The sequence below is a fragment of the Doryrhamphus excisus genome, linkage group LG2, assembly GCF_037039965.1.
Source record: "Doryrhamphus excisus strain RoL-2023G ecotype Guam linkage group LG2, RoL_Dexc_Guam_v1.1, whole genome shotgun sequence".
Taxonomy (NCBI): Eukaryota; Metazoa; Chordata; class Actinopteri; order Syngnathiformes; family Syngnathidae; genus Doryrhamphus; species Doryrhamphus excisus.
Genome location: NC_136358.1, coordinates 26,638,015 through 26,652,906, shown reverse-complemented (window position 1 = coordinate 26,652,906; position 14,892 = coordinate 26,638,015). Strand labels below are relative to the sequence as shown.

The window sequence follows — 14,892 nt, the reverse complement described above, 5'->3', positions numbered from 1 at the left end:
CCATAATTATGACTCTCATAATTATAAATAAATAAATCTCATAATTATGACTCTTTTGTACTTTTTATCCCTTAATTGATCTCATGATATAAACCCCCAAATTCTGTATCTCATAAAATGTGAACAATAGACAAAATATGGAATATTATGAAGAACTGGAACTCATCTGCAAAAACCTGAAAAATGGATCTCCAGAAATCACGTAACCTTTGCAGCATATTTGAATTTATTGAGCTGCACGTGAAACATGACGTATACAACTTGGACGGAAGGTGCTATAGCAGGTACATATTCATATTTGCATGTACATTTTGTGTAGGAAGGAAACAGCATAGGGATTATGATTGTTAAAAAAAAAAAAACATACAGGAGTCAGAATTACTCTTCATTAAAGGTGCACGGAGTATTTCTACTAAAAATGTCTGCAGCATGAAAGGAAGGATAACATAGTTCAGCCTTGAGTTATCAGTCATATCATAATAGGATTATTATCAAGCGTATGGCTGATTAAAAGTGACGGCCTGGAACCAGGAGTGGCTTTAAAGGAAGCCGGTTTACACTGACATCCTCTTCTATACAGGAGGAAGTATAAAGTGAATGGCAGCGCTTGTACTTTGAGTAACATTAGTGTTTCCTCTCTTGCTTCATCCTCAGCGGAAGTGTTCTTGCAGCGTGCGTAAATCGAGTGGAACCCACTGGTTGACAACCCTTTGAAATCAACATCCCTTGCTAGTTAGACCCGGTCCAAGGAAGAGGAGGAGTTGTGTCTTGCTTTAAGGTTTATACCGCTGTTGTGTAAATGCTAATAAAAGGCTGATGTCTTTATACACTTGGTGCCCTAATTTTGCACTGAACAGGAAGTCAATTTTCAAATAGACATCACAGGTGGTCCTCGTGTGGTGCATAAAAGTGAAATTGTGGAGAAATCAACAATGGCCGCATGCCCGGTCCGAGCTGCTGATACGTGGCAGCCATCATGAAGGATCAAGATGGCGTCTCTGAATGTGCAAGGATCTTCTCCGATGTCACAATACATCACAGACTAGTAGCGGACGTCGTTAGCAACAACAGGTTTCATAGAAACGACCACTTAGGGTTTCAAACGTCGACTGATGCGACAAAACAAGGGTTGTTGACATGAGCGGGTTCCACCTTAAAAACGAGGACTCCGGTTACCAGGCAACAAGTTTGAAGTATGAGTGTCACGTCATCGTCCAGGTTGATGATTGGTCGGATTGCAATCCTGTTTAGACTTTGATTTCATCATCTTCATCCTCGGCGTAGCTTCTGCTCACGTTCTTCTTCAGCCGCCCGACGCCCCTCATCTCTGAATCAGCCGCCTCCATCCTGCCGTGTCCCTTCCAGAGGCCGTGACCTCCATAATGGCGTGCGAGCACATCGGCGGCACTCTGGAAGCGCTCGCTCTCCATTCTCACGCCCGGCACGGCTCGCTCAGGCGACCCTCCACTCGGCGTATCCGCTAGTCTCGTCATCGTTCCGTTCGCCTCCACGTCGTCGTCATCCCATTCGGCGGCGTGCGGACTCTTCCCGCTTGCACAGTCCTCTCTCAGCAGGGAGTCCACGTAGGAGATAGTAGCCGAGTCCATCTCCGATCCCTCGTTGGTGAGCCCCCACGCCGACCCCATGTCCTCTCTTTCCCAGGATGGACCGTCTCCCTCGGGGTGGCCGTCGAGTAAGCCGAAAACCTCGCTCATGAGGGATGGGCCCAGGTCAAAGTTAAAGGTGTCCAGGGAGGAGAGGGAGGTGGAGTAGGCGGCGGATTTGGGGTCGGAGGTCGAGCAGGTGGATAAGATGGCGTCGGTGGGGTCGGTCAGAGAGCCGCGGTGAACGTCGGAGGAGTAAGGGGCGGGGCTGGAGATGGAGGGCTGCTGGCGCTCGGAGCGGGACAGACGAGGAAGGGTGACAAAGCCAGACTCCAAACCTGAGGAAGAGACGAACATCACGGAATGAACGTTGCTGGTCTTGTTGGAAAGGCTGACAAATCAAAATGGCTAACTTGCTTTGCTTTTCATATTTACTGTCATTTTTTTCATTAATTCAATAAATTATTATCTTCCCCACGCCAAGCTCATTTTTTTAAGTATTTTTTGTGAGAATCTCTAAGACTTATTTTTATTTTGATTTGCTGAATTGTTATGTTATGAAGTAAAATGTATTTGGTGATTATTCCAGACCCACGTGCACTCACAACCTGTAACAAATACGTCCAACAGGGGGCAGCATACACCATCAAACCGATCGCTGCCAACTCAGTTACCGTTGTCACAGCCATACATCCATCCATACAGCCATCCTTACATCCATCCATCCATCATCCATACATCCATCATCTATCCATACATCCATCCATCATCCATACATATATACATCATCCATCCATCCATCCATCCATCCATCCATCCATCCATCCATCCATCATCCATACATCCATCCATCATCCATACATCCATCATCCATCCATCCATCCATCATCCATACATCCATCATCCATCCATACATCCATCATCCATCATCCATCCATAAATCCATCATCCATACATCCATCCATCATCCATTCATCAATCTATCATCATCCATCCATCCATCCATCAATCCATCAATCCATCATCCATCCATCCATCCATCCATCATCCATCCATCCATCCATCCATCCATCCATCCATCCATCATCCATCCATCATCCATCCATCCATCCATCCATCATCCATCCATCCATCCATCCATCCATCCATCCATCCATCATCCATCCAACTTTTTCTGTGCTGCTTATCCTAACTAGGGTCACACGGGTATGATGGAGCCTATCCCAGCTGACTTCGGGCAAGAAGTGGCGTACTGGACTGGTCACCATGCATGTTTTTGGAATGTGGGAGGAAACCGGAGTACCTGGAGAAATCCCACACCCTCTTTGGCCCTTGAAGGCACCATGACATGACATGACATGCTCACCTGGGTTCAATTAGTCAATCATGAAGGAAGAGGCTATATAAGCTGCTGACTTCATGCTCCTCAGTTGCGTGGGAAGAGAAGATACGGACGTCAACTGCAGGTGAGCGTCTTCAAGCGTTTGGTCATTTTTGATCACGTGGTCTTGTAAACATTTCAACCATTTTGTTTTCAAAACTTTTCCTCTTTGTCACTTTGCTGGAGACCCGTGTTCTTGTGTTTATTGAATCTGCTGAGGTTTTGGAGGGTTTATATATGTATAAAATATGTTTATATATGTATAACATATGTTTATATATGTATAACATATGTTTATATATGTATAAAATATGTTTATATTGGAATTGCTTTGCTAAGGTTAAGTTAGCACTAGCCTTGATAATCTGATGTGAATGATATGAAGTGGATGGTTTGGTCCATGCAGGCCACGTGTCCTGCCTGTGGGACTGAATCCACTGATGGTGAGCACAGAAGCAAGACCAGGAGCCCGGACATCCATACCCGTGGCCTGGTAGGAGGTTCAGCATCCTGTCTTCTTCCTCCCTCTCGCATCAAATGTTCTAATATCACAACTAGCGCATTTGGACGTGACCCCCCCCCCTCACTCCATAGATTCCACATGCTGCTCTGTGGCCCCATTCATTTGGGTCGTACTTCCATCGGGACTGAAGGGTGTGTTGGATTAAAACTACACAAAATTGTTGAAAAAAACTGTGCATATTTATAAAGAGAAATGATTTGGTACCAGTATATAAAGTACAGTATTGTGTGTATATATACTTATGTTCAATATAATTCACATTTAAACTTAATTATTTACTGCCTCTGCCCTCTGTAGCTGAACCTAGTCTTCTTTTTGATATTCCCTGGTCATTAAACTTTGCATTGTATATTTTTTTTTAAATATTTACATTGGGTACATGTTCAAACCCAGGTCTCCCTAACATATGACATCACATGACCAAAATGACTTCAGCACTATATACTAGACGGGATGGGAATGGACTGTGTGACCCTATATAGTAATTGCAGGACAATAAATCTGCTAAAAAAAAAGCCCCTCCCAGTCCTAATTATACATTTTAAACGCAACACTTAAAAAGTTGTGTGTCATAGAAACACTGAGCATGTTCATGCATCTGACACGCATGTGTACATAAACATACACGGCACACACCACACAGGCAGACATGCAGCATAAATCCTGAATGCGGTGTTAATGTGGGTCATTCAGACACAGTCTGACAGCTTATTGTCTGCTGTGTCTGGATGGCTGCCTTTTATCGGTGCAGGAGCAGCAGATAGCGGGCCAAGGTGGTCCATAAAACCATCTGGGGCAAATCAGTCCAAATAATTGAGTAGACCTGATGGATGAGTTTTTACTGCAGCCCCTGTACTGTTGCCAAGTCCTCGCTCGAGTTCACAAACTGGTTTGACCCTCACTTCTGAGGTTTGCTTTGTTTCATCCAATCATAATCCCAGGGATTATTCTGTATTATACATACAGTATGTATGACAGTGGGCGTTTACAGAGAAGCTGCATTAGCTATGTATCTTCATATTTACATTATGTAAGGCCACAACCCTACATTGTGCATCATTTTTGTCACTGATATCCATGCATGAATTACACTAGTGACCTTAATTTAAGACAATCATGAATATCAGACGACCTCCCTTTTAAGAATAATCTTTACATTATCCGACAAATATCACTCATTACAATAAAAACACCCCAATTCAGACGTGAGTAACCGGAAGAAAAGCCCTAACCTGTTTGCAGAGAAGCTGTAGACTATAAAATTATTTTAGGAATATATGTATTACTTTGGCGACACGGCGGTCGAGTGGTTAGCGCGTAGACCTCACAGCTAGGAGACCAGGGTTCAATTCCACCCTCGGCCATCTCTGTGTGGAGTTTGCATGTTCTCCCCGTGAATGCGTGGGTTTTCTTCGGGTACTCCGGTTTCCTCCCACATTCCAAAAACATGCTAGGTTAATTGGCCACTCCAAATTGTCCATAGGTATGAATGTGAGTGTGAATGGTTGTTTGTCTATATGTGCCCTGTGATTGGCTGGCGACCAGTCCAGCGTGTACCCCGCCTCTCGCCCGAAGACAGCTGGGATAGGCTCCAGCACCTCCCGCGACCCTCGTGAGGAAAAAGCGGTAGAAAAGGAATGAATGAAATGTGTTACTTTAAAAAAAGGAAAATGTTCTCATTTGTGGCCTTTATGTCTTTGTCTTTCTACCAAGTCCAGAGGAAGTTAGAAATGTTGGCTTTGTAGCAACTCTCTGCTCTACAATTTCCATCTTAATGCGTCTAAATGATGTGCTGACATCATCCCTAAATCAAATTACGTTACAGTATTAGAGCTCTGTGGACATGAAATAACACCCCTATAGTCACCTTTTAAGTCATATTACCCAATATAGTAGATATACTAAAAAAAAAATCCATTTAAAGGGGACCATTCATGCTTTTTCCACTTTTCTGACCATAAATGTAGTTAGAATGTTGTATTCGTGTTTTAAACGATGCCAAAGTTTCAGATAATGAAGTTTGCGCATTTGGTAAGCTAAGGCAAGGCGAGTGTATTTTCCTAAAAAGAGGGTTCATCTTATATTCAGGGTCGTCTTATGTCGGCCAGCTCAGACATTCCAATAAGTATCACAATGCTCACCATAAGAACTTTTCCTCTCCCCCGGCGTGCTGTGAGAACTGGGAAAGAGCACCTTAGTGGTGGGACTCCCGTTATAGATGTCCACGTCCAGCCTAGGGAGTGAGACGGCATTCTTGATGATCGGAGAAATGGCCGGTGGTGGCAGCGACGCATCCTTGGCTCCCTCCCTGGGTCGGTTGTCAGAGCCCCTCCGGATTTGTTGCAGTTTCCTGGAAAAAAACGCTCCGAGCTTGTTGTCCGGTGCGGACGGAGAATTTGTTTCTCCATTGGCTGAGCCGCCATGGTTGCTGAGGAAGGACGTGTCCCCAAACACGTCACCGCCGCGGCCAACGTGCATGGTGTGGCGAAAGTCGCCCAGAGGGGGGCTGATCATGTCCACCGTGAGGTCAGCTTTAAAGCGACGCTTGCTGTGAGAGTGCGTAACCAGACCTTTTAGGCCTGAGAGCTTTTCTTGAAGATTCATGTTCACAATGCTTAATACTGAAAATAATATAGTACGGAAATACTTTATACCCAAGTAGTACCTCGACTCAACTGAAAAATATGGACCTTAGAAAAGCCCCAAGCAGGTTCTCCAAGATCTCGGAAGCATGTAATCTAAACGACTACGAAGTTGAGGCGAGTAACTGGAACATTATCTATGTTTATCATGTGCAAGCCATAATCCATCCCACTCTTTGCTGGTCATTGTTTTTGCAGAGCTGGCAGAATGAGACGGTCATAAATTGCCCAAAACACTGTGCAGTTGTGTCCCTGAGAAGAAGTCTCGCCAGTTGGACTGCAGTCAAGTCACTGGTTTCCCTCGCTTTGGCTTTGTCGACATCAGCTCAGAAATAGGTCCGAGTCCAGCTGCAAATGGTTCTGCGGTCTCGCCGTGGAACCATCTATGGAGAGCAAAAACAGAGCGAGGAGGGCTATCTTTAAAATGGAGGCAGGAGGAAGAAATAGATGACATTAGCAGTTGTGGTAGCTGAGACGCTTTCTTATACTTAGAAACGTGCTTACGAGTCTTTGTCCTCTGCATGTTTGTATTATTCTGTGCTCCAAATGTCAGTTCTGGAAGGATCTAAATTTAGACCAAAGCCCCCCCCCCCCTGTGCATAAGACAGTCTGCTTCTATTTGTCCTGTCTTAACTGTCCTGGCCGTTGCCCAAAGGAGCCTGATCTTGGCTCACTTTCCACTTTTTGACAGTATATATTGTATGTTGTAGGAAATAGTCATTTTTTTTCATCATCTGTTCTTCGCTAGCAGCAGTAATGGATAGCCAATTCATAAATATTTTCATAACATAAGGCCGCTCTGGTTCTTGCACGGAGCAGCAGACAGGCCTCCTACACATGCTTTCATTAATGACGTGCTATGGTTCAAGAGATGGGGGCGACGTCAGGTCCGAGGCAGTCTTTCTAATTTGCAGCTGACCGCAGTGGCGGAGCCCTTCGCTCCACTTCCCCCCACGGCTGGCATTTTAAGAGGGGCATCTGGAAGCTGAACGAGGGAGGAAACGCACCGCATACCAGCCCTGATCATAGCCATATCAAGCCAAGCTAAACAAAAATGGCACACGTGTTGAAGCTGAGTGGGCATAGGCCCACGGGGACCTTGTGCACATTCCCATGAACTAAACTAAAGGAACATTCACAGACTCAAAAGACAGGGGGGGAAATACCATAGCAAGGTTTGGTTTAATTGATAACCTTCCGGATTATGGGAACACACATGGGGTCGTTAATTACCCTGGCTCCGTGCTTACGGGAAGCTCTGATGTATCGTCTCTGCCTGTAATCCATTGAAAGACCTTTTGACCACAACACAGAGGCAGTCACCCACATCAACCCCCCCCTTTTTGGATTCCCCCGGGCTAAATAGTGACGGCTCTCATTTGTACTTGTTTATGTGTTTGCAGGGTCACATAAACATAGAAGCTAGCACTTTTGGGTGTCAGATAAATAGCCTGTAAAGCACCACCAGGCTTTATAAACATACGCTAATAACTTTAATGCTGTAATCCTGGTCGCGGCCTGCCTGGGGGGGTGCGCAAGGCTTGGACATACCCTAGATAATCTTCTAAATCTTCTTCTGTTACCACAAAATATGCACCTCTCGCGGGTACAGGCTCCTGTCCGGACAGGAAGAGAGAGCTGGGAAGCACATGGCGACTCTAGTGTCCCACCGTAGTGTACTTTTATAGGCATTTTGTATTTAATATAAAGGAATACAATGTGTAGAAACCATATCTCATCTCAAAATTCTTGCCCATTATATGGATCGCAAGCTAGCGGTCAATTGCAAAGAAATCAAAAGGGTTTATTGCCAGGTATGATCAAACACATACTAGGAATTTGTTTTGGTACAGTAGGTGCAGACACATCTATTAAAAAAAAATGAAAAATACAAAATATACAGAATAACAGTATAAATATATGTACACAGTCTGTTTTTTGTTTGTTATTCTGGAAGTGCAGTCTGATTGTTTTTCCTAAAAGTCCAAACTGGGCGTTAATGTAACGCATATAGTGAAAGGTAGTGTGGGTTGCTTGATCGCATAAAAATCACTTTGATGTCAAATGTCATCAGTCAACTGACATGAAACGCCCGTCATTATTTGCTGTTGCTCCCCCGCGGCAAAGATTACGTGGTCTCAAGCTACACACGGAGACAACTTTCATCTTTATTATTAATTATTCTCATTGTGGATAAACTAACAGAGCCATAAGATGTCTGCCGTGTCTGTAAGACATAATAATCAAAGCAATTCACTTATCACTGTTGGCTCTGGGCCCAATAAACCATGATAAACGAGGGATTACTATCGTACTAGAGTAATTTTCTTGAATCTGTCTATTTGACTGCCTATCCAGGGGTACCTAACAGCCTTGTTGGACAGTTGCTTTCATTTTGCCCTGGGACCTAATGTACTAAAACAATGGGCCAAGCAAACATGGGAAGTTACCAGGAAAAGAAGAGTCTAATTTGTTGTTTGCTATTACTATTTATATATCCTTTTAAAGAGCAGTAAGAGGGTTTTCCTGTGATGTAACGAGTCCTTTGTGCCCCCTCCATTGTTTTCCATATTAAATGGAATGGAACAAATGCCTTTTGTGATTGCATCTGTTGTCCATCATTAACAAATGTTGGCATGACCACCCTTCTGTTGTGATAAAATCGTGGATGTTGGTTACTGGCAGAATTGGAGTGCTTTGTCTCTGCTTCTACCTACTCCTTTTCGGGCATGTTGAACTGTATAACTGTGATGTACCTTCCTGAAACGTGTTTAGCATGTCCAAAAACAAATAAACCATGACCAAGAATAAACATTGTACATAGTTTCCTAAGGGCTCTTTCCTGTTTCCATGTCCCTATCTTCTGTTCTAGTTTGTTTAGTAGGAGATAGACGTTCATGTGCAATGACGGCGTCTTTGTCAAGATAATCACCATTAAGCATATTTTATTTATCAGTGCTAATTAAAAAAACACAGACTTTTTTTTTTTTCCTGCTCAGACCTCACGCATATCTCATTCCTTCTGCATCTTGCCTGGGATTGTCAGTCTTCCTGTTTGGGATGTGCTTTCTTGTGAGAAACAAGCACATTTCACACAAACACTTTTGGAATGACTGCGGTGCTAAATCCTTGACTCCGCTGTAGGTTCGACATCAGTGGACTTTTTTTTTCCCCTCATGTCCTTCAAGCTGTAACCCTGCTAACCAGGTGAACAAACACACAAGATAAGGCAGCATTTTTTTTTACACTCACCCTTTGGCCCGCTACAATCTTTCTATTTTCACCGTTCACGCTCAATTTGAATCCAAGGACAACACTTCCACTTCGGCCCAGAAAATGTGGTAAAGCCTTCAACAAATATTCAGACTCTCTTCGACCAGCCTGTTGATTCCGTTCCTATTCTGCAACGCAAACATCTCCCCTTTTCCTCGTCATGCAATCCATTTTAGTTTTGAACTGAAGAAAGCAACAAAGGATTTCAGAACACCTCATCTGGACCAGTATATTTAGGCTGTATGTCATAATGGCGGTTTGGTACAGACCTCAATTTTAAGATCACGTTTCAGATCAGTTTCCTTATTGTATGGGGGTGAAAAAGCAAAACATAAAACTGCTTAGCTTTTGTGTAAAGTTTACAATAGATCGCTTGAGCTTTCATGACTCTACAAAATATTGGATTTTTGGTTTAAAAAATCCAAAACAATTTACATTTTTTTTTCTGACAGCAGCAGCAGAAAACACCTCTTTATTCATGTTATACTGTATAAAGTTGAGGCATACATATTTTCTCACAGGCAATGTCTGTGAAACATTTGCAGCATTTCTTGAAATACTGGCTTTTCAACTGTATTAAAGAGGCAGAAAAAAATATCAAGGTTTCATTTATTGTGTGATTAATTAATGCCATTATTATTGTGAGACAGTTTTAATCACATCTTTAGAAAGTAATCTTTCCAAGATCCCATGCCACCCTTGATATGCAATGATAAAACATAAAATGTACACACTGTATTACAGTACAGCAAACATGTAAAGGCACCGTTTGTGTGGCTACAGACAGAAGACGGATTGAGGGCCAACATCAATACACATTCCAACGACAGTGTTTATAATTCCCTGAAAAATTAAATCTGGAAAAGGTACAACAACCATGTTGAAGATAAGAAAATCACACGTTGATATGTGAATTAAAGAAAAACAAAATCCAGGAAAAACTTCCTAAAAGCATCAACAAATGACTGTAAACAAAGCCAAAATGAGGCACATTTTTACTGCCTGAACGTGCAGATTAAAATGGGGCATATAGGCCTTTGGCCAAGTGTTGCTAAAGGGGTGAAGTTTGACCATTTGTGGCGCTTTCACCAACACCACCACGTGTTGTCAAAATGGTTGGGGAATCCAGTGGTGTGAAAACAAATACAGCACTCGGATTCAAAATTCGCACCTCTGCAACTGACCCCTTCCTGGTTGCGTCAATGACACTTAGAGGTCACAGAGGGTACTCCCTGAAATAATGTCAAACTTCCATACAGTGATGTGAAAAACGGTTTGCTCCCTTCCACTTCAAGGTTTCAGCTCATCAAACAAATGTAATTATTGGTTAATGACAACACAACTGAACACAAAATGCAGCTTTTAAATGAAACTTATTATTAAGGTAGGAAAAAGAACGTCAACTGCAATCAAGCGTTTATGATAACTTGCAATGAGTCTCTTCCAGCGCTGTGGAGGAATGTTGGCCCACTCATATTTGCAGAATTGTCATTCAGGTTTTCGAGTATGAAGCTTTTTTAAGGTAATGCCACAGGATTGAGGCCAGGTCTTTGACTAGGTCACTCCAAAGTCTTCACTTTGTTTTTTTTTTCAGCCATTCAGAGGTAGACTTGCTGGTTTTGGATCATTGTCCTGCTGCAGAACCCAAGTTGGTTTCAGCTTGAGGTCACCAGCATATGGCCGGACATTCTCTTTCAGGATTTTTTGGTACACATTAGAATTTATGGTTCCATTTATCACAGCAAGTCTTCCAGGTCCTGAAGCAACAAAACAGCCCCAGACCATCACACTACCACCACCATATTTTACCTTTTGGTATGATGTTTTTCTGAAATGTGGTGCTACTTTATGCCATATGCAATGGGACACACACCTCTCAATTAATCTCAGTTATGTTTTAACAGGGCTGCCATCACTTTTCCACACGGGGCCATGTAGGTTTAGATTTTTTTTTCTCCCTTAATAATAAAATGTTTCATTTAAAAACTGCAATTTGTGTTGTAGTTGAGAAATATTTAAATTAGTTTGATGATATAAAATATTTAATTGTGAAAAACATGCCGATAAATAAGAAATCAGGAAGCGGGCAAACATCTTTTCACACCACTGTGGCTGTTAATCAAAAGATTTGATGGCAATATGACGGCAAGGAAAAAAACTATGACACATCTGGCGAAGTTTATACAGAAGCAGGAAATGTGAAAGCCTTCGCTCAAGGAGGATGTACTGTACTCCCAGTTTGTGGAGACTCCCTGCTGCTGACACACAATGACACAACGAGTGTAGCATATAGTGACATAGCAGCTGCAGCAAGTCATTCACTGGGCCATGTTTTTATTGATTGTGCTCGTCCAACTATTGGCTTTTTTCTGGTAGGCTCTCCTGCCAGTGCACGTGTGCGTGCATGTGTGTGGTATTTCACACTGTGGCCTCCCTTATGGTGTGCTGGCAACTTGTAGGGCGCAAAAGGCCACTGCCCCCCAACCCAGTGTTGCCATGCTCTCTAATTAAAACACCTCAAGGCCACCAAACGTCAACACGGTCCATGTACTCCCAGCACAATCATTGATTTTAGTTTATGGAATTTTTTTTTTGTTAAATCAAAGTTGTTAATTCACAGCGTGGTGGCAGCAGACATGTTAGAATGATGTTATATTTCTGCTGCTGTTACTGCTTGAGGTGTATAAATATGTCGGCCAGCGGGTTGAGTTTCATGACAGAAATCTGAGAGGTCGCTCTTAACAAGTCCAGTGTTTTATCCTTGGTTTACAGCTTCGGGGCAGAGTGGCCAACTGCCCCTCCTTCCCACCTTTCATAAGACACAGCAACATAAAGATTCCAAAATAATCCACAAAATCCAAAATAAACACTAACTAATGTAATCCGTCTTTCATGTCAATAAATAATGCTATTTGATTTACTAAAAGGACATGATATGATATAAACCTGGGGGGGGTCTTTTGGGGGCACGGCACCCCCGAATTTAATTCTAGAGGAAACACTGAACTCTGACAAACTGAAACACTAACTACACACAGAGTGGACATTATAGGGGGATACAAATATCAATAGCATCGATACCAGTACTATCAGTGCCTCTATCGATTCTACAACTGATACTAGTGTGGTGACAGCAATATTTTTCCACATTTACACAATAAACTATATACATACATATTAATATTGTGTTATATTGTTTACAAACTTAGAGAAGAAGTTTTAGAACGTTTTGCTTTTATATATTTTTCACAATTGACTTATTTTTTTCTCAAACTGTTCAAGGGGACACTCTTAAATTGTTATAAATTCGTGCATTCATATATATTATTTTGACAGGTTTGTTGGTACATGTTCACTGTTCACAAAACCATTAAACGATGGTTAAACATTTTATGTAAAAATATTGGTATCAGTATCGGCAACACAGTATATACTTAGTGTCAGATCATCCCAAAATTCGCAGTATCACCCACCCCCAATGGAAAATTAACACCACATTTGTCAGGATTTTCTCACATCTTAATCACCTTTCCTCACCAGAATCCAGCGTACATGCTGAATGGCTCTTCTCAACCACAAAGTTCACCATAAAAAGACCATAAAAGGTTTACCATATTCAGTATCTTGCCACATACTGAAGCATCCTAAGCTACATGCAGAGAACTCTGCCTCGTTCCCATTAATACGAATATCTAAAATAGACATCATTAATCATTCACGTGAATACTAAAATGAAAGACACAAGCGTCCCAAAAAGCTAAATGGAACGCAGCCCTAATTTATGTTATTGCTAACACATGTTTTTGCTAACATTAACTTTTTTATGTCAAAAGGAGACTACAAAAATAAGAAACACTTTCTCACAGCACTTCATGCCATAAAGCAAACACAAATATACCCATAAAAGCCAGACTTAAAAGTGCATTCTGTGTTTTAATGGCTTTTATGTCAGAAATGGCCATTTAAATCTCGATTCATTCCTCAATGGGCATAAAAGGACACGGGGACAGGGAAAAGATTTCATGCGAACATAAGATGAAAACTTACCTCTAAAGTGGATAGACTTTGGAGGTGGTTCCTAAAAGAACAAAGTTGAAGTTGTCCGAGTGATAATGGCTTTGACAGGACAGTCTCTCCAGCGGGAGCGTGTGCGTGCGTGTGTGCGTGTGTACGTGTGCTCGCGTGCAGGGACGTAGCGCGGAGGGCGAGGAAAGGGGCGGGTCGTACGAAAACCGATACCATCACGAGGAGGGGGGGACCAGCGCCGGTTCGGGGTGGGTGATACTGCAAATTTTGGCATCGATCTGATATTAAACATAAATGACAATACAAATACAAGATGACTGAGATATATCAAAGTCATCATGCTAGTATCACTCTGCTAATCCCGGGTATCAAGGCAATCGATATTTGGATCAATATGCCTGCCCTGACTTCACAACACTAATGAAGTAAACACTGGCTCTCACAACAAATTATATTCAATATTTTATTTATTTCGGGCTGCGCGGCGGGCGAGTGGTTAGCGCGCAGACCTCACAGCTAGGAGACCAGGGTTCAATTCCACCCTCGGGCATGTTCTCCCCGTGCATGCGTGGGTTTTCTCCCACATTCCAAAAAACATGCTAGGTTAATTGTTGACACCAAATTGTCCATAGGTATGAATGTGAGTGTGAATGGTTGTTTGTCTATATGTGCCCTGTGATTGGCTGGCGACCAGTCCAGGGTGTACCCCGCCTCTCGCCCGAAGGCTCCAGTGAGAAAAAGTGGTAGAAAATGAATGAATTTTATTTATTTCAATGTTCAAACAGCGTTTAAATGTCAATAGTGAATCATCACAATACCTCCATCAACTGCTGACTGTCAAGAAAGGGGAAATATGTTATTATGAAATTTCATCCAATGACGTCATTATAGTTAAGCAGCGGAAACAACTCTTAAATGCCCCCCAAAAAATACAACACTATTGTTAAAATTGAGCTGGGGTGGTTGTATTGAGTTGTGGACTCCTATAGAGTAGCTACACACAATAACCCGCGGAGAAAACGTTTTAGATTTGTTTAGATCTTCCAGAATATGCACCTATTCCAGCTGTATTTTCTTGGATTTGTGCGTCCCGCTGAAACCGACGGTTTTGAGCCATCCCAAACTTCTTTCGGGACTCAATTCCAAATGTGCAAACCTCATGATCTCACACTTTGTCATAGTTTAACAAGAATTTGGAACTAATTCAAAATGTCAGAGAAACACATTAGTTCTGTTGGACTCTTAGACTACATTCACACTGCGGTAAACCACACCTTTTCGATGACGTGTAGGTCAGATATATGCAGACTGCAGTAAATAGGATACATATCAGATTTGTATCAACGTCAGAGAGCTAGCCCTGTATGAAATGCTCACGTCAGCTCTACCATGCTGACCTGTCCAACAGGAAAGTGAGTCTTATCAACAGGAACCCAAACCTGC

The 14,892-nt window shown here is 42.4% G+C and overlaps 1 protein-coding gene across 1 annotated transcript; it reads right to left on the bottom strand.

Moving 5' to 3' along the window:
• Positions 1-203: 203 nt before the first annotated feature.
• Positions 204-13,620, bottom strand: cdc42ep1a (CDC42 effector protein (Rho GTPase binding) 1a). Its single transcript, XM_058061277.2, has 3 exons — positions 13,471-13,620; positions 5,650-6,533; positions 204-1,942 (listed from the first exon to the last, which is right to left on the bottom strand). The coding sequence occupies exons 2-3, from the start codon at positions 6,110-6,112 to the stop codon at positions 1,248-1,250; spliced, it is 1,158 nt and encodes a 385-aa protein (XP_057917260.2). The 5' UTR covers positions 6,113-6,533; positions 13,471-13,620; the 3' UTR covers positions 204-1,247.
• Between the last annotated feature and the right edge of the window lie 1,272 nt (positions 13,621-14,892).